Below are 23,015 nucleotides of genomic sequence, written 5' to 3' on the forward strand. Positions count from 1 at the left end.
ACAGTCTAAAGAATGATTTCCAAACAGAATAGATATAACATGCCGCCATCCAAGGCGATACAGATGTTGTGAGAATCTGACAGTATAAATACTCATAATAAAGCATGAATCATACATTGTACAATGTTTAGTTTACAGCTCTATCAATGCTATCTCCATAATACTGAAATTTGTAAGGTGAAACAAAATGGCATGATAATTTTGTAGAATAACAAATATCTGGAATTCAAATTTGAAGCTTCTTTAAGACAAGGGAAGCTACTCAGAAGACACACCTCTGATAACTTCCTTCAGAGAAAATAAACCTTCTATTGTTAAGAATTTTCCCTTTCAAAAAAAACAAAATAACTACATAAATTTGGATAACTTTAAAATTCACAAAATTTAAAAACATTTATCTAACAACACAATTGCCCCATCAAAAGAGTGTATTTCCATCAACAACAAATATATATATATTTATCATTAATATACAAGATAGCAAACAAAAATGACAACTCACATCTAACACAACATCACAACAAATACACTTGATCTCTCTCTAGTCAGTCGGCAGTTCTCGTTACAAATAAATCCTATTTATGCAAACAAACGTGAGGGTTATTCAGATCATGATACATTGTATCAAAGCATATATCTTTCTTAAATCACAATTTATCTGAGACAATATATCCATTCATCACAGCACGAGTCCTTATGACATACCGTAGCTTTGATCGATAACATGAAGGTTCAAAACAGTTCTGCGACATATGTACTTTTCCATTTGAACATGAAGTGTGTGATCATAGGTCAAAGTTCAACTTAGTTCGTTTGACATCTGTATTGTCCAGGAGACTCAAAGCCTTCTTTAAATTTCAGAACAAGTCTACAGTAGTAACTCAGACTATGAACATAATAGTTATACCTTTTTTAAAACATGCAGAAAAAAATTGGATTTGTAAGTAATGCAGTAAAAAAAACATCAAGGCATTCACACCTACAATTTAATTAATGTACCAGGAAAACTCGTATGTCAAATGATCTTTAAAAAGTTATCCAATTCATTTAAGATTTACAATTTTCTCTTTTGTCAACTGACTCAAATATAAACATGTTTATAATGCAGAAATAAAAAAACATTCACATGATTGTCATTTGTTTGGCATAAAATCAAGTCAATAAATTACATATTTACATATCATATGTTATTAAAATGTGTATATCAACCAAGATAGCAACATCATCTCAAAAGGGAGATAACCTCTACAGTGGAAATCAAACAGATCTTTTTATTGTTGTGGTTTACAAATTATGGCAAACTTCAAACATGGATTAAAAGTTCTGGACAGAGGCAAATCAAAAGATTGGGATTATATAATAATACAAAGCTACCGGTTCATATCTACCAGTATTTTTTACATGCAAGCACCAAAACACATTATGAGTACAACTAGAATTAAAACTTTGAAAACACACTACCTAAACTATTTAATAAATACCTACACTACACGACTCATTTAAAAGAAAAATTATCAAAACACATTTTCAAATAACAACATAACTTTGTAGACATTATGATGATAATTTTCATCTAACAAACAGAAAACTGAACACTGTCACTATTAAGTTCCATAATCTTCTCCGTGATTTCACAATCGGAAATTCATCTTTACTACAACAGAAGCAAATGAAGCTACAAATGTTCCTTTAAAATGCTATCATCACTGACCAACCGGCTTCAACATTTTTTGTAGCACTGGACAGCTGTTTCTATTGTCATCTATATGCTCTCCACTTCCATCCACTTTAGCAGAGTCTTTGGCATTTGTACCATTCACAACTGTTTGTGGAGATTTTTTAGCACCTTTTGTATGTAAAGAGTCCACTACACTAATTTTGGGAACCTTTAGCATTCCTCCATCACTAGGACCCTCTGTGGATAGTCTTTTCACTTGCACCAATGGAGAAGTTTCTCCTGTTTTGTTCTTCTTCATCACCTCTCCAGTAGCAACATGACAGAGTTCTTCCTCATTTCGAACAATCCACTTGTTGTTTCCAACTGAGATGATCTCCACTGCATTTTCTCCAAAGATTAAGACATTTTTGTCATAGTGAGCAATGGTTGTTTTAGTAGGCTCTGCCTCAGGAGCTGTTTTGTTTTCTGCAATATGCTGCTTCTTGCTATGATCGGTAGTAGGAGGAAGTTTTGAAGAACTTGCCATCGAGTCTGTTTTCTCAGAACTCAAACCAGGTGACTTTTGGACCTCTTTTAGAGGAGTTGATGAAAGGTCCAGAGGTGAAGTTCGACTCTTCTCTGATGAAGTTGGACTGGGTATAGGGAGCTGCATTGGTGATGGAGAAAAAGGCCATCCACTGACCATACCCACCATTTTTCCTGCTTGGGGAGGGGATGGTCTGCTAGGAGCGGGTGGACAAGTTCCCAATCCTCTATCTGGGAGAGAGTAGTCATAAAATCCAGCTCCAGATACAAATCCTGGAGATGTGGAATTCTGTTGTGATCTGGATTTCCTGCCTTGATGCTCTCCACTGTTTTCTGCTTTCACAGCTTTGGATTTCCCTTTTGACTGTTTTGTACTACTTGTGGATGTTGTACTTGTTGGTGTGGATTTCATTATTGAGGGGCTGTACATTGGAATGGTTGCATATAAAGGTCCCACAGCTACACTGTATGGGGGTGGCATGTCTGCTTTGGTCAAAGGTGGTGAGACCTGTGGAGACTTTTTCTTTGCTTCTGTCACTTGTTTAGGATCCTCCTCTCTCAACATAGTAGTGGCTTGTGTAGAAATCAAGTGGGACAGAACTGCCTGCAGGTTGTTTTGCCTGCTAGTGTCAGCTGTAGACACATCAGTCTTTTCTGAGCCAGATCCTACTTTATTTTGTTCATCATTGTTATATTCCAACTGAATGACCTTGATATCATGACCTTTTGAGGAATCTCCATCATCACTGGAGGATTCCTGTATGAAGGACACTGCTGTCTCCTGTTCTTTTTCTATGTCATATGCCTCCGTTTCTTGATTTTTCTGTGAATTTGTAGGTACCGCAGTAGAAGCTGGCTGTGATGGTGAAGTCACCTGATAAGTAACAACTGTTGAACTTGGAGATTGAGGAGATGCTGATGTCATCAAGCTCTGACTGGGCATGCTCACAGTTGGTATGACAACCGTCTGGGGAGCATCAGTTGGGATGCTGGAGATTGTCTGAATAGGAATGACAGTTTGGCTCTCGCTGGCATTAGGGGTTAGATTTGGTACTATCATGAAATGCTTCAAGTGTTCTGGATCTATAGTCAATTCATCTGCTTCACCCTGTTGGGGAAATAAATTAGTATCAAACAATGATATGATGACAAGTGTTTTTAGAAATGATATGAAATAGTGAGCTGAAATAAAGTTCATTCTATAATAATTCATCTATAAGTTCCTTTGTCCAAACAAATATTGTGTCATTTTTGATACTCTATAAACCACTTTTCCTTCTCTAATGCTGAACCATTCAGAATCTTACATCATCTGAGTCAACAACTGGAATTCCCTCGATGCAGCGTCTCTGAAGAATGGCTTTGTCACGGATAATTCTGTTTATTGAACTGATGGAGGGTATATTCTTCTCATTACAAATCCCATCTCCAAGCAGTCTGCAACAGTGACAATATTTAGCCAAATTAACATATTATTGTGATATTATATTAATTAATAACGGAGCAGTATTAAGTACTATCTATATTTAGTAACATAAACAACGGACCTCTACAACCAATATGACAAGCATATGCACCGTCAGTTAATACCATTCAGCCTTCTCCTTAGATACAAGATCTTTTTTTTAAATATTTCATACAGTATATATGTAATTATATAATTAATGGATCATAGGTTTGGAAGAAATACATGTACAAAAAAAATTCATATGGATAGATTTGCTGAGCATTATACATGTACTTTAAATTACTCGTTTATACATTCAAACATTACAACATTCTAATGTTTAATTAAAAGAAAATCTTTCTCCAGATGAGATTTATAGCAATACACAAACCTAATAAGGAAAATTATTTTATGAGTATCAATCTTTTCTACTAAATGGTGAAACTGATAAAATTTTAATATAATTTGGTTTAACTTGTAATATTTTGTCCCTGGGCAATGCCACTTATAAAGGAAAAATTCCTGGAAAAATAATTTATATAAAATTTCTTGGTAATTTTCAGAATTACTGAGAGCGTGATTTGATCTGCTGGGCATTGATTGTGAAGTTGTTAAGTGGAACTATCTGATCTTGTGACCATTTTTGCGTATCTAGGCAATGTTGCACACCACTGCTTCGTTCTCAACAAATTGTTCAGCAGAGTCTACCAATCAATAGGGAAACACACCATGACTTCTAATCAATACCTTACAGCAACCCCTTGATTTATTGGAACGCACTCATGCAAATCTACACGAATTTTCTGCAAGAACAATTCTAAAGATTGCAAATGGTTATTTTATACATTCCGCTATTTTTTTTTTTTTTTAAACCAAATGAGTCCACTTTTAGAAAGAGATCTGTTCATTTATTCCTTAATGTTCCATGATTTTCTTTCAATTGTGGAGAATACATAATTTGAAATATCAGTTAAATATTCCATTTTAAAAAAAGGAATGGTCATGGCTGAAAGATCAAGCAATCAGATATCTGTATAGGTACACCTTATTAAAACTTTGTCTATGATACACTCTTATGTAATGAAACTAAAGCAAATACATAAGACATTGGTATCTTTTACCACTTGCTGCCTTTTAAGTTGAAGATAATCAAAAGCCATTGCATTGACTATTGAACACACTAGTGATAATAAAAACACATTTTGTAATACAAATTTCTACAATTTAGTGAAAAATGTTTTAGCAACTTTGACCTTGACATCTGGGTCATGATCAACTACTTTGACCTTAACATCGGGTTATGAATGCAGCTCATCAGAAGTAGAATTTTAAAAACTACACTTTTAGATTATGACTGAAGAAATCAACCCTTAAATGGGCCACCATGTATCTGTGCTACTTACTTCTGTCTTATTTCCCATGCAAACATCTGAGGATTTTCTAACTTGTACTGCCGGACACAGTTGACCACATCAGGGGTCGTGACCTTGGGCTTACTTCCACCAATCTGTCCTGGGTTAATACTTCCCGTTTTTCTATATCTGTAAAAAAAAAAAAAAAAAAAAAAAATTGAGCCAAATTTATTGAAGTATATTTCATTCAACACATGACCTTGAACTTAAGTTTGAAAACCTTTGCAAATTTACAAAAAGAAAAAAAGAGTGTTATACCAAACTATATTACACAGATCTATCTAAGATAGAAGCCCAGCATTAATGGACGAAGACTTCCCATTATTTTCAACTTCATGTCCATACATCCTATTTGTGTACATAGTCAAAAACTAAATTTTACATTTATTTACAAACATTTTGTATGTCATAAATTAAAAAAAAAGATATTTCAATATCGTAACACACAAAGACAATCAGATATGACTGTGTACATGTCTCTAAAAAAGGACCAAAAATTGTCTGCTAAACCTTTTAATTTACAAATTGAAAGTAAACAAAACAAAAGCATTATTTTGACTGACCTCATATACATTAACAACCAATTATTCCAAGGTAATTTAAACAATCAGATTGAATCACCCATGAACAAAAGAGTAGAAACAACAGTGCACTGTGAAGATTTAACTGTGTGTATTCATGGAACTATAGCCCCAACAAGGAACAGGATCTTTGTATGTCTTTGTACACTGCATGTCAACCCGTTGGTTCATAGACATTCAGTGATCCGTGACAGCAAAGTTCAGTGTATTTCAAAAGCCTCTCTTAATTTGTCTAACCACGCTTGCCTGCCTCCAGATAAAGCGTCACTCTTTAACTTATGAGAGGAATAAAATCTACAACCTTATAAAAGGATTAGGTGGATTTCTGACTATGAAAGGTAATGGACTGGAAAATAAACGACAAAAATATCTGTCAAAAATCGGCCATTTCCCAGTTCCTGATGGCTGCACAGATAACAGGGATGCTTTCAACCAGTGCGCAGATTTCTTTTTCAACTTGTTCACCTAAAAGCGTATCATAAACCCAAATACCCTTAACATATTAACACAACTATAACTTCTCCCAGTTAAAAAGACACCAAAGTGATTCTGAAACTGTCGATGATGGCTTGAAATTTTATATATAGGTATCAAATTTCAAATATACCTGAAATCAGATGAAGAAAGTGCACTGGGTACATGTATATATTTTTCTACAACACATGTATTATATATGAAATATTTATTTGAATATCTTATTTTAACTCTCATCAAGTAGCTTTAATGTTTTGATTTTAATCCTAATCCTACATAATTATGGGGTGATTTTCAGTGACAATGTTTAACTGTTGTTAATCAATCAACTGCCTCTACATCTAAGCAATGAACTGTCAGTTCCATATCACAGTAGCAGAGATACAGGTTCTCAACAGGCAAGGATTTACAAAAAAAATATGTGAAAAATAATATCCTGAAATGAAATTAATGTCACCGATATTAGAATATCTATAAATTTAAACCTTTCTCATCCATGCAGCAAAAAAATAATTGTTAGTTGCTGGAAAAGAAATTGGTGAAATTACTTTTTTTAAATAAAGGTTCCATGTGCAAGATTACTTTTCAAGAATAGTGAAAGATGAAGAATAGTGAAAGATGAAGACTTGACACTAAATAAAAGAACCATCTTAGACTCACTCTTTCTCAAATACATGAATCTTCCATGCACATTTGGTCCACAAAGGATTTTGTTCCTATAAGAAGTGGAACTACAACCTTACTTGCCAGTTCGCATTAATTTCCCTAACTTCTTTGAAGTGAGCAAAGAAATAATTTTCTACTATAATACTAAAGGTGTTGAATTAAATTTTAACATTATTCACTGTATTCGTTTTGATGTCATCTGAAGAGGCTAACTATACATACACAATATATACTGCTGAAGCAGAATTTTTTCGGGGACAAAATTTTCATTGATTTTCAATCTAAAATGATTTTGTGAGGGCTTGATGTGTTGTTAAAAAAAAATACAAAATTAAAATATATATTCACATAAAAATATTTGTTAGAGAATTAACATCACTGACAATTGTCACCAATAAAATAAATGAATAATTCTGCTTTTATAATACACATTCAAACATTGATATCTTGAACATCAATATCTCAAATACCATGGATATATCCAAGAAAGTTCAAACCACTTTTTAAAATGTATTTTAACCTCAAATCCTCATACATCTCAAGTTTTGTTTTTTTTTTCTCGGTCCTAACAAGTTCCATACATGTACATACAGTATTTTTCATGACCCAAATCACAGCCAAAGCCCAAAGGCAGTTTCTCTTAGGAAATGTGTTCATTTATTTCTAAAAATTAACAATTTTTTTTTTAATATTTCAATGGAAAATTCTTCAAAAATATGGATGAAAAACATAAATATACAGTAAAACTTGTCTAGACTCCACTGGTTCAATAAAAAATTGCTGAATGTGACAGATTTTTTTAAAATTAGACAACATTTGAACTACTGAATTTACTCAAACGGTCAAAAAGTTTTCATAATAATGGGCAAGATTTCAGAATACACAACATCCAGATTAGACAGGTTTTACTGTATATACATTGTCCACAGTACCTATTTAGAATTTTGCTGACACATCCATGAGACACCTGTAGCTGCCTGCTGATTTCACAGGGACGAATGCCTTGTAAAGCTAACTGTAGAATCTGAACTCTCAAATGATCAGGAAGGGGACGGCCATTTGTAAACTCTCTGCCATACTGGTTTATATTTCTTCCACCAACTACAATAATAAGCATTTTTCAAAAATAAAATCAATTTTAATATTCCTATTCCAACTTTATCCAATTATCCAATATCCAATCACTTCATTTTGATTTTGCTAAGAATCATATAGGACTACATGCAGTAATGGTATATGCTCCAAAGTCAAATTTTATTTAGAAGCTTAAATAAAACAATATTCTAATCTGAGCAAATCTTTGTTAGTTTGCTACAGGAGGAAAATCAAAGCACATATCCTTTTTTTCACAGCAGATGCCATGACCTTAGACATTGTAAGCAATTTAAGACTGGTTTTTCACAAGCCCCAGGACCTCAGAGCAATCCCAGGTATGCTTTTTATCAGCCCAGCCTACAGTGAAGGTATGATCATCAAAATCTGAGAGCCATCTTATCTTTGTGAAAACAAATATCTATTTTTAGCAGCAGAGGCTATGCTATTTGACCCCTGACCTTTAAGGCCATCTCTCTTTTTATTTTTTATTTATTTTTCTTTTTTATGTAGCTAGCATTTGGTGCAATTACAAACATCCAGATTCAGGTCATTCTCAATTTAAGCCTAAAAAACTATAAGAATATTCATGAAATTTTCACATCCTTTGGCAGTATCTGCTGAAAGTACCTGTGGGTCAACTGACATAAAACAAAAAATTACCTCACAGAAAAAGTACGACTTTTTTCAAAGTCTAATTGCAATAACTCTGATGATTCTGGGTCAATTAACACAAACTTATAACTTGATCTGTAGGTCATTATTATAAAGGTAGCCATTGGAATCTTCTCAAGTACAGCAAAAAATAGAAAAGGACAGGAAAATTATGACGGAATTGACAAACTGAAAGGGGTAACACCATGTTTATTCATCATCTATTGCATGGATGGGCATAAAATATCTATCAGAATGTACACACTGTATAACGAAAATGAAAATTACAACAACAAAAAACGGGATTGTAAGGAAAGAACATATGACTATTTTTTGTCTCTATGATGTCTCAAATTATGAGGAAATGGAAGAGAATGAGTAAATTCAACTTTTCAGAATCATAATGTCCACCTTATCAACTTTCTATTTCACTTGTATTAATGGTTTCCACATCATATCAAAAGACAGGATGTTGACACACCTGCGCTTTATTTTTCCTAATCAAAAACTGATGTAAACTAAATGTACATTACTTTTCTCTAAAACTCATTTCTAATTTTAGCCATTTCCTTGTCTACCTAGTGATATCATGGTGGATGAAAATATTTAAAGATTTCAAGTCCACAAGTATTTCCATTCTTTAAAACATAAATCGCACATATTTATACTGGCAATGATGATTTGCATGTGTATCTAATATGATCCAGTCATATGCAAAAACAATCATTCAATTCTTATAACATTTACATATGATTACACTCTTTTAGGAACATAAACTTCAAAGTTTTGTCTTGAAAATGATTTTTTAATTATGTTTGACAAGTAAATCATTGCGACATCATCCTGATTTAAGGCTTACCGATTTTATGAAACATCCAATGCAAGTTGTTTAAGCTTTTAAGGAGTTCTAATTTGAGGAGAGGGGTAAGCATTGCTGCATAGGATTCCTTCTGATATTTCTTAGATGAATCAAATTACCTACACTTTAAATCTGAATGACAATAATTACCTACTTTGCAGAACACTTCATATTATATTACATTATACAATGTATTCTTAAATTAAACAAATTCTACACTTATCTGATAATGCTTTCATTGATATTATCTTTAATTCACACTGGTCTTATGTCTTAACATACCTGAGTGTCGGATTCTCTCTCGGCCACCCTTCACCATTTCATGATCATCACCCCCATCTCCTAGAACTCCATCCTCATTTTCAGTATTCTCTGAGTCTGATCCAATTTCCAGTAGACCTTCTATGTTGACCTTGGCCTGTTTTTTCTCTTTGTCACCAGATTCACTTGGAATCGGATTGACTGGGGTCTCAGAAGTTGCCGTGGCTTCCTGATTCAGTTTGGTGAAGTCAATGGCTGAGAGTAAATTCTGATGGTGCTGCATTGCTTGGCCAGTCTGCTAAAGAGGTTCAGACACTTACAAATCTAAAGGTTCTTCTTGCATGAGGGAGTCAAATTTTATACTGAAATATAGTCATCTCTCTGCCCTATAAAACTTATTTTGAAATGAGATATGCCTCCCACACCTTTTACCTAGTTAGTGTATAGTAGTAAGGAAGTTTTTTTTAACTTTACTTGCTATCACCCAAGTGGGATAATAGATAAAGTAATCAGCATACCTGCAGCATGGACTGCTGAAACTGGATGAGGTTGACTAGATACTGCTGCTGAATCATACGCTGTAACTGTTCACTAGCGCTGATACTGCCACTGTCTTGGGTGGTTGTCGCCTGGACAAACACCGCAGGTGGTGCTGTCTCCAGCTGAGAGGTGGTTTCCCCAGATACCTGCACACCATTTTCTTCCAGCTCTGTCCCCTTTGAGGCTGTGGTGTTTTGGTGATTACTGTCTGAGGATTCTTGCTTGACCTGGATGTTGATAACTTCTGCTGTCATCATGGCAAATCAACCATCAAGGGATGTAACTCTTGTCTCATCAGGGAAAATCACTCTAGTTCCAAAGTGAGCTAGGTTATGGCATCTTCCTGATCCACATGGTGAAGGTTTATGTGTCTATGGTTACTGATTCTAATATCACAGCTTTCACTTCCTACAGAAAAATCCAATTAATAAAAAAATTTTGTGTCATCTAAATGCAAAGTAAGGATTAAAGTCTATTTAGAAAACTATTAACTATCCGTAAGCAATGGATGACTTTTTCTGAAATTATGCAAATAATTCCTTACATATCCTATATCAAGCCACCTTTGATAAAACAATGGTTGTTAGGTGAAAAATGATTACAGTTTATCCTGATTTCAGATGAAAGCATATATTTGCATATTCAAAAATGTAATTTCAAACGAATTTATTGTCTGTTAAATGACATGGAATCAACCGTAACCCCAGACATTCAGAACACAAATTTAGAGGATTGTTATCACAGTAACAAATTGACTCTTGATATTTTCAAGAGAGGCAATTTCCTGCTTTGTTCATGGTCCAGGGCATTTAAATGCAATCGGCATTAATCCCTTCATTAAATTTTCTGAATTTGTGCAAGGAACGTCATGGTATTTACAAGGGGGTAATTGTTTATGCAAATATAGCATGGCCCTGCAAGGATTTGGGTGATTAGGGTTCTATGGATAATCATTCAGGCATGACATTGCACGTTAAGGTCCATTAACTATATTGTTACATTGCTGCATACTTCCTGTGTTCGTGATGCCAGGTAACATGGACTTAGAATTTCATTTCCAATTAATTCTAATAATGTAGGTCCTTGAATATTGCCTAGATATAGAAAGAAAGGATGTCCTCCTTTTTTTCAAATACAAATTTACCAACTACCTGTACCGGAACTACGGTATAAACTTTTAAGTTAACATAAGTAACATTTTTGCTTTTATGAATTTGGTTTTAAATTTAACTGACCAAAAGTCTCTGTTGTGACTGTAGCTCTACTGATTTAAACAAAGTATGAGAAAAATTGAACATACACTTAAAATTTTCTTTTTACTTGGAGCTGTAATATGACACTTCATTCTTTCAATCAATCAGGAAGGAGCATAGTGATAAAATAATTCTAATGTAATTTGAAATATCTGAATTTTTAAAAATCTATTTTTGATACTTTTATCACAAAAATCAGCAAAGTCTGTTTTAGGTTTTATTCTTATAGGATAAAGTTAATAAATATCCTTTTCATATTCTCTTTTCTAACACTGTTCACTAAAATCAGAAACTTGTGTACAGTTTATCTTCATGTAGTTTATATATACACAAAGTTTTATTCAAATCTAATTATAACTAGTATATTAGGAATGAATTTAACAGTTTATTCTATTCTTTACCAACCATGGCAACACTGTTTTATAAATTCCTAATTTATCAAAAAGAATTGCATATTTTGATGTCAATGTAGTTTACTGAAGGTACCATGTTTTATTGACAATGGGCCAAAGATGTATGAACAGTAGCATTTTATAAGAAGTCCACATCATTCTTTTTTAGTAACCATGGTAACATAGCTCATTACAATGATAAATTGATGTGTAAAATTATATATCTTGATTAAGTCTACTTTGGTACCCAGTATCACTGAAATCAGGCCAAAACTATACACAGAATAGCATTTTAAGATATATTAAAGAGATCATTTAATTTATAGTAACCATTCTTTACCATTCATGAAAATTAAATGCAATAGAATTAAGCATCTTGATAGTCTAGTTATGTACCAAGATTTATCGAAATTGAGCAAATCCACAAAAGGAGCTAATGCTCTTTTCTGGTGTTTGACTTAGTAAAGCTAAGATTTTCCAAAAGTATGATCTATGGTTAAAATTTTTCTTGTTCAACGTATGCATGTTTAAAGTACAGTGGATCACCAAATTTTCGCAACACCATATTTTTGTGAGATACCCGGTAGTCATTTACTATTTATTAGCAAGACAAAATTTTCACCAATTTTGGTTATTGCTCTCTATAATTATATTTACGTGGGTAGACTCTCTTGTAATTACATGAAAAATAAGTTCCTGTGAATAAAAAGTAATTTACAGTATCCTTTACATTGTTCACATCAATATGAGAGCATGAGTAAGGAGCAGTTGAGAAGGACATTTCTGACACATGTAAATAGAATGTTTTCAGTGTCTACAAGGCACCAGTTTCTAAAATGATTCTCAAAGTTATACACTACAAAGTAACTAATATGTACATGTATTTTCTTTTTCTGTGACATATTGTCCCATCCACATGCTTTTCAGTAACTGCTAAATTATTTTTTTCCTTTCTGCATTTGTGATCTCTTATTACTCTGAATTCTCCAACTTTTTGTAGTTTGCCAAATATGCTTACAAATTACAAGAAACTTCTCATGGCTTTTAATTATTTTTCAGTAAACCTGGATTAGAAATTCATATGCCCTCAAATGAGATGTCATTGTGGGGTCATGTAATTTGAATTTCAGTTGCATAAGAACAACAATGCCACTTATCCGAAAAATCGGATTGGCCATCCATTTTCATCAGCGTCCAGTATAAGCCTGATTAGGAAAATTCTGTCCAGTCTCTAGCAATATTACATAACACTGGAGACTGTTCTAATCATCTTTACACTTCTTAGTTATGACTTTCCAATTTCTGACTCCAGACATATCAGGAATTAAAATCAACTGGAATAATCAGTGTCAAAGAAATTAATTTGCAAATAAATGTATTCAACAGAAGACTTGTTATGCTGCAGAAACTGAGAGTGCACAGTTTTTAAGCAGTTTAACAAGTCAGAACACTTAAACATAGCATTATTCAGATTTGAGATTATTAAATACTAAGTTTTATTTTTTTTTTTAATCTGATTTTAAAAAAATGAATAGTTTAAATTCATTTAATTATTATTTATTAATTTATTTTTTCACAGTGAGATATATACTTTTTAGAGTGTGAAATAAAAAGCTTTTTTCATAACCTAGCTGGGCAGGCAATGCAACCACTGATTGTTATATGCTTGTACATACTTATTCAACATGCTTTTAAAAATTATGTTATCTAAAAATACTTGCTTAAACAAATATGAAGACTTAAAAAATACTCAGAACTTGAAACACTATTACAATATCTAGATTAATGAAAAAAATCAGGAAGTAAAAAGAACATTGTGATACAATGTATAAATAACTACAATAAACAGTATGCCAAAAATGGTTTAAAACTGTTTCCTGAGTTACCTGATCAAGTCTGTTGCATCCAGATTTAGAGAGGAAAAAAAACTAGTATCAGTTGCAAGCATTAACTGGCATATTACAACCAGTATCCCTTATAAATATGAATTTTGTCACCTTAAAAAGCAACCGAAACCCTGTCTTCCTTAAATTTTTGATAAAATTCACAAACTGCAGCAATGTTTCTCTTACCTGGAAATGCGTATACATAGTCATGGCTATGCTTGACCTCAATAAATCTATGCTGATAAGGGCTTGAGCATGAAACACGTGTTGTCAATATATCTATTTCGGGTGAATGAGAAAAAGCACCGATAAACACTGAATGGATCCACCTTATGACTACTAAACCCTACCTGTGTACAAAGAATACTGCTACAAATTGGCTCCTAAATCTTTTCATCCATGACAAGGGAGATAATTCTATCATCTGGAACACATAAGAGGAGCTTACTATTTTCTCCTACATCAAAATTTTAAGGAAAAAAACCCCTAACATATCTAATAAGAAGCCCATAGGTCATGAAGCTCACCCGTCACCTACCAGTGAGTCTCAAGGAAGCAATCTGCATAGTGGGATTACTTTTTGTAGCCTCCCCTGATGGCAATGGCTTAAACAAAACACTACAATGCTTCTATAACAATTTCAACATGCAGCAACTGATCAATGTAAGATTTGGTTCTACATAAAAATTTCAGACTGAGTACTTCCTCTATTTATAAAAAAAAATAAAAAGTTCATAGTTACAGCAGACAGAACACAAAGGAAATTTTAAAAAAAAAACTTACTTGTACCCTTAGCTCTGGTGAGTTAAAAAAAAATCAGTGATAAACAGTGCTGAAAATTTACATATTGAAGTATTTCATCAATATTTGAACTTTGCCATCCCCCCCCAATATTATTTATGCATGTTCCTTTGACTTTCTTGAGGACACATAAACTAAGAGAACTATTACTGTTTTAATACACTTACCTTACCCTTAGATTCTCTAATGCCTGATGAACCAATAGGATACAGTAGCCAAACTTATACTACGCTAATGAAAGGTTAAGAAGGGATTGATGTTGAAAACCAAATCAAATTTCATCCAATTCTGATGTAACCATCATAATCTGGTATCATTATTTCATTAATTCACAGACTGATGATAACTTTAAATTCAGTTTGCTGCTTATATTTAATCTTTAATTCCTTAAAATCAGTACTGATTAGTATTACATCCACATTGTCAAGTATCCAGTCCATAGGTAGTTATTTTTATCAATTAGGTAGAATCCCTCCCCCAATTTTTTCAACAACAAAAAAATTAATTTGATGTCATAGGATTCTTATTATACACAAAAAGTAAGCTTCAAGGCCTTTTAAATATAATTTATTCAAATTAACAAATGTAACTTCAACCTTAAAAACAGAATATGAAGTAAGCATGTTTTAAAAGTTAGTACGCTAACTGTTCAAGTCTTTATGTTCAATTTCATAGAAGTTGTTCACATGTATAAAAATGCATATTTAAAAAAAAAAATTAAAAATTATATCAGCGAAAAGGGATTATCTTTGAAGTGAACTTATAATAAAGTGTTATTAAATAATTAATATCAGTGACTTAAAAAGAAAGGATATTACCACAAAAAATGTAAAATCATTTCATTACATTCCTTAGAAGATAAAATTTAATTTGACTAAGTAGCTTAGACATTTGGGAGGCTTAAGAGTACATTTTAAAGAACAAAATCACATAAAATAAATGAGGCATGATGGTGAAATTATATTTTTATTAAGATAACATCTTTGATAAAAGGATAGAATATAACTTATGCCAACAGGTGAAATTTGATGGCAAGACACGAGGATCCCTATTACACGGGTAAAATACATCAAGCATTAACAAATAATTAAAACTGAAAGTAGATACCCACCTCACACTTTGACACCCGTACTACTGTTATTTCCTTTAAAATAATAAAAAATTCACAGTAACTCAATACAGTATGTTCTCTTCACAAAATCAATATCTCACACTCAAAGCTCGAATGCAGCAAGGAGCATGACAATAATCCGGGCAAGTTCAGAAATTCCTAGTACATCTAAAACCTTTGAAAAAAAATTTTGAACGTCAAAATGAGGTGAGTGCGTACAATACAAACAAAATTTTCTAGAACTGCTGGTCTTTATTCAGTTTGTTTTAGTTATACCTGCTAAATATAAAATGCAATGAATTAACAGCTGCTATGCATGGTTGCTCTCTGGCAATAACAGCTTGCCAGAACTTGGCTTTTCAAACTCACCCAATCAGAAAAATCGGTGGAGTGTAAACTGTGTGGTAATTTGAAGCTGCGGCACTCATGCTTGCAGCTGTGTGTCTTGACAAGGCAAATCTATAATTTACGCTAATAACTGTGTTTGCCAGAGCCTTATTTTTTTTTTTCTGCCTTCCATCTAAATCCATAAAAATTAACGACACACTTTTCCTAACAAAGGATGAACAAAAAAATCATGAATTGTATAAATTTTAATTAAAATTTTCATGCAAAATCTGGGGATATAAGGTCTTCAATAAGTCTTCTTATGAATTCTGAAGTAGGAAGTAGCATACAGTAACTTCATGCATACTTGACTGCTTTGTGGATTAAATCAGATTCCGTAGCTAGTGGGCAGAATAACAGTATCAAATTCTACATCCCTAACCCGGCCATTACCCACATTCCATGTAATAGATGATATTCATGATTTCATTAATTTAAGATGCAAGTTCCATGATCATATTAAAATATATTTGTAGTTTAATTCAAAGAATTTTGTATAGTATTTAGCTCTGATTCATTTTTTGTATTCATTTGTTTTAATGCCTTGTAAGTTTTAATTTTATGATTATCTTTCCCATCTCCGATATTTAAGTGAATGAATTTGTATAATAACAAATTATCCCTTGCTTTGTCCTTGGCGTTTCATTACTGTAATATTAGGAAAATGTGTTACATGTACAAACAGAGACACTTCTTTACATACAATTTTACTCTTTTATACCCAGAAAAATAAGGTGAAGTGGGAGAATAATAAAAAGTTGGAACATTCCTTTTATCACAGCCATGGTCCCTGACTACATTTACCCACAAAAGATAACGGCTAGCAGTTCACTGTCACTGACAGAACACTACGATTTTGAGGACTTAATTGATTTCCTTTATCGGTCTCACGTGGTCAATAGTGCTTTAAATCTCCTTGTAAATCCAACAAAAATGCATTTAACCATAACACACAATAATGCAAGATTAATGACCCGATAAAGATCAATCATTGTGGAGCGTAGTGCACTAGGAATTCCTCCCAAGCAAATCCAATATGTGTAATCCACCTATTCTTTTTTTTTTGGTCACATATTGCAAAATAGCAACAACCTTTTTTTGAACATTCAAAATCAATTCTATCGAATTTTGAGTCTTTCAAAAGAATACCTTGTGTTTGAAACATTCAAGAAAATACCATTGTTGTTGCAATGATATATTTCTTGGTAGCTAATGAGGGATTTGATTTGACAAGCATTAATTCTGATGTCTCTACATGCAATTAGAATTTATTCAACAAAATCAAAACCTTTTCCAAATCACTTCATTATCTCTTTTAGTTAAAAAAAAAATACTCAGTAAATATGAAAAAATATACCTCTAGCAAAATTACATTCTCATAAATCATTTACAGATCTTCCTAGTCTTTTTTTTTTTTTTTTGTTGTTGTTGTTGTTGTTTGTTTGTTTTTGTTTCCTTTCCACCTCCCTCGTTTCAATCTCTTAATATTGTTTTTTTTTCTTTTTCGCTCTCTCTCTCTCTCTCCAAAACAGAGATTTGTGTTTAGTACCATTACAGCCACACTATAGTACTTGTAGTTTGAAAAATGAGGAAATAAAATGTCTGACTTGTCACTCAAAAAGACTTTTTATGCTTACTTACATCTCAACAAGTGACGTGACAGACCTACGACTTCCATCAAGTCTGTACTATAACGTAAAACGCAATCTGGATTCTGGAGGCTGACCAATACGACAATCTGTAAACCATGACTAGCAGAAGCAGGTCATTAAACTTCTGGACTGCGGCATCATTAGAAGTTTTTATTTTCCATGCTTCATTAATTTACAGAGATAAGCTTCCAGCAGACAGATCATCAGAGCTTGACAGTAAACCATCGATTTTTGTTGATGATTTCTTGGATGTTTTATGCCTCATATATGCGAATTAATGTGTACTAGCATTCACAAAAGTTTTTTTAAAGATAAAAATAAAACAAATGCTTATTTTACACAGACTACAACACATAAAAGTCTAGTAAGGACAGTTCAATATTATTATGCAATTGTTTTGAACATTCAACGTTAAGAGAAATGTATTAAATAGTGCTGACTGAATATTTTCCAAATGTTGCTGACAAAGTGTGCATTATTAAATTTACCTATCCCTGAATCAGTGGGAAAATATCGAGAAAATGTAGTGACACTGTAGTTTAATTAAATTCCGATAGAGTTGGTTGATGCAGTTTCCAGACTGTTGAAGAGTAGCCATTCAACAAACACCTACCATGAGATATCCTTAAAAAAAAACTATATTTCTGTTCTGTCTCAAGTTTCAAAATCAAACACGCCATGTTAATCTACTGGGCATTGCAGGAAACTTGACATAATGCAGGGAAAAATGAAAACCTATCATCAATACGAGAATCACACCTGGGTGTTCTATAAAGAACGTAAAGCATCAAGTGTCTTGGCAGCTTCTATTCTTTTCACATGGCTTCCTGCAAGTGACGCGAAACCAAATAGTTGAAAAAAAATAAGATTTTCAAATATTTCCACACCCAGTAATAATTTTCTAACCTAAGAATTTTTGGGAAAAAAAATTATTGCATCCCTCTTTGCTGACGTACTCCTTTAAAATGTTGTCCATTGCTGCGAGCAAAAGCCATGAATGTGTTGTAAGTATTAAAACACACAAAAAAATCATTTTTCTAAAAGCAGCATCTCACATTCCTTTTTGTCAGAAAATCTGGAAAAACTTATTTTTCATTTCTTGTGATTATTCATGCATGAGCACACTTGTTAAGATTAGAGGGCAGGGATGCATAAAGACAAACTTTAACGGACTGGAAAGCCTTTCTGCATGACTTGCATATGAAGCCTTTCAGAGATTAAATCTCCAGTGATGCGCAATATTACGACCCCCTGACGATTTATGCCTAATGAGCACAATGTTCTCTCAACCTCTGTGTTTAGTGATGCGTGAAACAAACAACAGAAGAAATTTTCATTTACATGCAAAAACTAGAAATCACCTTGTATAAAACTGCCATCTTCAAAGAAAAAGTTTTCCACTTCCATTCTTTTGATGAAATAATTAATTTGCAATTGATTAAATTGGGCATACTGTTTTTTATCTCTCCCATACTAGAACTGTGTGATAGGCAAGCAAAAGCAACTCACATGCCAAGTTACCTATCATCAGTTATGCAGCCTACCTGAAGAAAGGATAAAAATTGGTTCTGCTTCAAGACATCTTCACACATACCATAGTAGACAACTTTCTTGGACAAAAAAAAGTTCCATTTACATCAATAGAGTAATTTTGCAAGTTAGCAGCTTGTACATTAGCAGCTTGGAAATGCTGACAAATACAAAGACTGCATACTGAAATCATGGAGGATCATGGCAAGCATTAGAATAAAAGAGACACCCTTTATTTTTTTTTTTTACAGCAAAGGGGCATAACTCTATGTAAATAACCACAAATAAATCTTCAAGTAACATTCTGTAAATAAGCACCAAAGCTCCTTTAAGAATTCATCCCTATTAGTTTCCATATAAAAACAATTTACTAGGTACCCTTTTCAACTCTCAATAAAATTTAAATATCAAAATGTTAAGAATATGGTAAGGTTTAAAGAAGAGTATTTTGTTGTACACTCATGCTGAGGAAAACCCCATTTCTGAAGGACTTCAATGTTTAATGTCTCACTATGTCGTCTCTTTTAAACATTCTCATTACTGAAAGGCACATCTAGTAAGCATCCTCTTTACAATTTTCCATGTACCCTGAGCAATTATTGGGGGTAATTTTACTTTTACATCAATACAACTAAATAGACCTGTTACTCCAAAGCAAAAATTAAGCTAAAAAAATATATGATTATCATTTTAGCAATTCATTAATTCAATACCAACAGATGACAAATATAATTGTCCCACATTACTGGTATAGCAGTATATTCCAATATAACCCACTGCAAGAATATATCATGATATAAAAACTATGTACCAGCATTTCAAAATATATAATATTAAATTTATAATTTATCTATTAAATCTATACCTGAAAATTATTCTGATTCTACATACAATGTACTCTTAAGTTGATATTAAAAAGATGCAGTTCCTCACTGTTGGAATTCCCATGGGCACAAATCGCACCCCTTTATATAAGCCAACCTGTTATTGAAGTCTCATGATGCAGAATTTATTAAAAAATTTCTACTTGAGAAGAAAAAAAAACTTGCCTTCATTTAGATATATCAATGACCTTTTATCAATTAACAATATTCATTTTTATTCATATGTTAACTTAATATATCCCACTGAACTTGAAATAAAAGACACCAGAGTCTGCCACATCTGTTTCATATTTGAATATTTTACTGAATACAGAAATTAATGACATACTAACAACTAAACTATATGACAACAGGATGACTTCAGCTTTTCCATCATCAACTCCCCCTATGTATATAGTAAAATTCCATTATAATATCACCTATTTTGCAAATACAACCTATCATTTGATCAAATTTTGACTGACACATTCAGAGTTCACATGGCAGGTGTGATGGTCGACAGGGGATGCTTACTCCTCCTAGGCACCTGATCCCACCTTTAGTGTTTCCAGAAGTCTATCTTTTTGCCCTGTTTATGACTTGTATTATTTATAAGATATGTGAGTTTGATCACTTTCTTTATCTTCACCTTTTTCATAGTAATCAAAATGGCCAATCAATTTGAGTACTAAGGCAAAAGCCTCTGTGGCAGAATTCTGTGCCAAGAGAAAGAAAAAGAAATGGTGCTTTTACTTAAATTAATACCATCAAATGTTGCAGTATGTATAAAATGCAATAATTTCGGGTGCAACTTCTAATTATATGCCCAAATCTGTGTCTATCATCCAGCTATATGTATCCATTAAAAGCTAAGGAAATCCTTTGGATCTTAAAGTGTTTATTAGTCTCTATTCAATTTTTCACTGCTAATGTATAAATTTGCAATATATCACAATATGCAATATGGTGTTCACTATTTTTTGATCATATTTTATTGACAATATGTCAATGGGATTGGACACAAATTCAAAGAATTTGGAATATATAGTCTTCTCCTTTCTATTCACTTATATCTCTGAACCATACAATTTTACATGCATCATATGAATTCAAAATCTAATATACACACAGAAACTTAGATTTTCATAAAGCCTAGAGTTTCTTTTGTAGTTAAGTAATAGGAGTCAAAATCCTTCTACAAGATCTAAGGACAGGCTATCCTTCTGATTCAAGCAATAAAAACACTGTACTGTACATCATAAACTTTGAAAAATTCAACTTTTCTGAAACTGCTGAAACACTCAAATAGGCATATTCTTCAAATACTGTAGATTCCTAAATGTACGCGAGGAATTAATTATCGCGTAATTACGCGAGAAGCAACACTCGCGGAATAAAATTACTCGCTTTTATTTTTATGGTATTGAAATGCACGTAAAACCTCTAGATCAACGGTCCACTCGCGATTTATTGTTCTCGCGATTTGACGTCTAGGGGCCAATTCGCGATAATAAGTACTCGCGTAAAATAAGGAATTTACAGTAATTTATCCAAGAACCACTAAAGTCAGTTTCATACTTTGTTTCTTATACTCCCTGGCAGTCTTAAAACTCTCTGTAGGTATTATAATGGAGCAATTTCTTTCTCTCCTTAGGGTGTGAAACCCTTATCACAGCAAATATTACACATACTCATAGGTTACAATCATTAAAGAACAATATTACAAGTTTTAAATGAAGCAAATCATACCAATTTAATACGTTCCAATATTAAATCAACCATTAATTTTTTCTGAAGATAATGCTTTTCTAAAGTAAATACACTTAGATTACAGCTATTGTGCATGATGACGGTTAACGGTTGAGGAAGGATTTAATTTGGAACTAATATATATTTCCATTTTTTTAAAAGAATAATTGAAAAGTGCTGTCAAATTCTGATAAAGATCATCAATATTGAGAAGGCTTATATGGCCTCACTACCCAGTTTAGGCTCATAACACTGATGATTAGGTACATTTCTGATTGTTTTGACGGTCGCTGCTTCAGATGGTTATATAAACAGTACTCACATTGTCTCACACGAAGCGTATCAATCACGGGAAAAGACTCCGTATCCGCCAGGAGACCATGACGGACAGCTTCAAAATGAAAGTAGGGTGCGTTCTGCATCAATGCGAACGTCTCAATACAAACTTACCTTTTTGCAATGGCGCGTTTTCCCCTCCGGCTATGATCTACTTTGTGTTTGTCCGCTTGGTTGGTTTGTGTCTGGGAAACAAAGTAGGTCATCTGCGGATCAACCACGCAAATAGATAACTGATAACAAATTGGACCCTGCTTATCAGTGCAGAAGGATATTGATTTTCCATTCAACCCTGTCAGCATGCGCGAAGTGGCACGTGACGCTTTGTGGGGAGCAAAAACTGTGATAAATCTCGAGAGGCGGATCAATATTCGTAACACGATCTGACACTGCGCTGTATCTGCTTAGATACAAGGGGTGTGATAAATCAGCTTTTATTTGCACGAAAAGAATTGTTTTTGATGAAAAAAATTAAATGTTATAAAAAAGAGAATGTGTCAAATTAAAACAGTATTGTGATGAAAGTGTTGGATTTTTTCATAACCTTTTAATTTTGTCACAGTTAAAACTAACAAATAATCTTTCAAAGTGTAAAATTAAATGAAATAGAAAACAGATTTTTTTCAATTTTGGATATCAAATAACACAGTGGCAAATCCAGAAGTTTATGGGTGTGGGTGGGTGGGAGTGGGGGTGCCAGAAGGACTGAAGGGGGGCATGTACCTCTCTCATTAGGAGGGTTCAAATTGTAACCATTAATCAGATTTTATTATATGCATATTTTTAGGTCAAATCATTCAATATTATTTCTGTTCATACTTGCAGATCTTTAATTAATAAAATTCACATTGTACACAACTTCCATC

General features: G+C 33.0%; 1 protein-coding gene across 4 annotated transcripts; it reads right to left on the reverse strand.

Annotated features, from left to right (window-relative positions):
- LOC133206224 (uncharacterized) lies at positions 1–22,462 on the reverse strand. 4 transcript variants are annotated; one of them, XM_061342169.1, is made up of 7 exons: positions 22,264–22,462; positions 10,168–10,597; positions 9,671–9,944; positions 7,716–7,884; positions 5,054–5,191; positions 3,511–3,640; positions 1–3,311 (listed from the first exon to the last, which is right to left on the reverse strand). In XM_061342169.1, the coding sequence occupies exons 2-7, from the start codon at positions 10,444–10,446 to the stop codon at positions 1,704–1,706; spliced, it is 2,598 nt and encodes an 865-aa protein (XP_061198153.1). In that variant the 5' UTR covers positions 10,447–10,597; positions 22,264–22,462; the 3' UTR covers positions 1–1,703. The 4 variants fall into 4 exon arrangements, with proteins under 4 accessions (XP_061198153.1, XP_061198149.1, XP_061198150.1 ...); XM_061342165.1 differs by having other exon boundaries at positions 9,671–9,947; XM_061342166.1 differs by having other exon boundaries at positions 9,671–9,947; positions 10,168–10,593; positions 22,260–22,462.
- Positions 22,463–23,015: the final 553 nt, after the last annotated feature.

Source organism: Saccostrea echinata, unplaced genomic scaffold, assembly GCF_033153115.1.
Source record: "Saccostrea echinata isolate AGI-Se365-2 ecotype Australia unplaced genomic scaffold, CSIRO_AGI_Sech_v1 ptg000054l, whole genome shotgun sequence".
Lineage (NCBI taxonomy): Eukaryota > Metazoa > Mollusca > Bivalvia > Ostreida > Ostreidae > Saccostrea > Saccostrea echinata.

Coding starts and splice junctions, on each gene's coding strand:
- LOC133206224 (XM_061342165.1), bottom strand. CDS start 10,446: ATGATGACAGCAGAAGTTATCAACATCCAGGTCAAGCAAGAATCCTCA. Junction 7,885..9,670: donor AGAGAGAATCCGACACTCAG/GTATGTTAAGAC, acceptor TTATTATTGTAG/TTGGTGGAAGAAATATAAAC. Junction 3,312..3,510: donor CAGTTGTTGACTCAGATGAT/GTAAGATTCTGA, acceptor TTTCCCCAACAG/GGTGAAGCAGATGAATTGAC.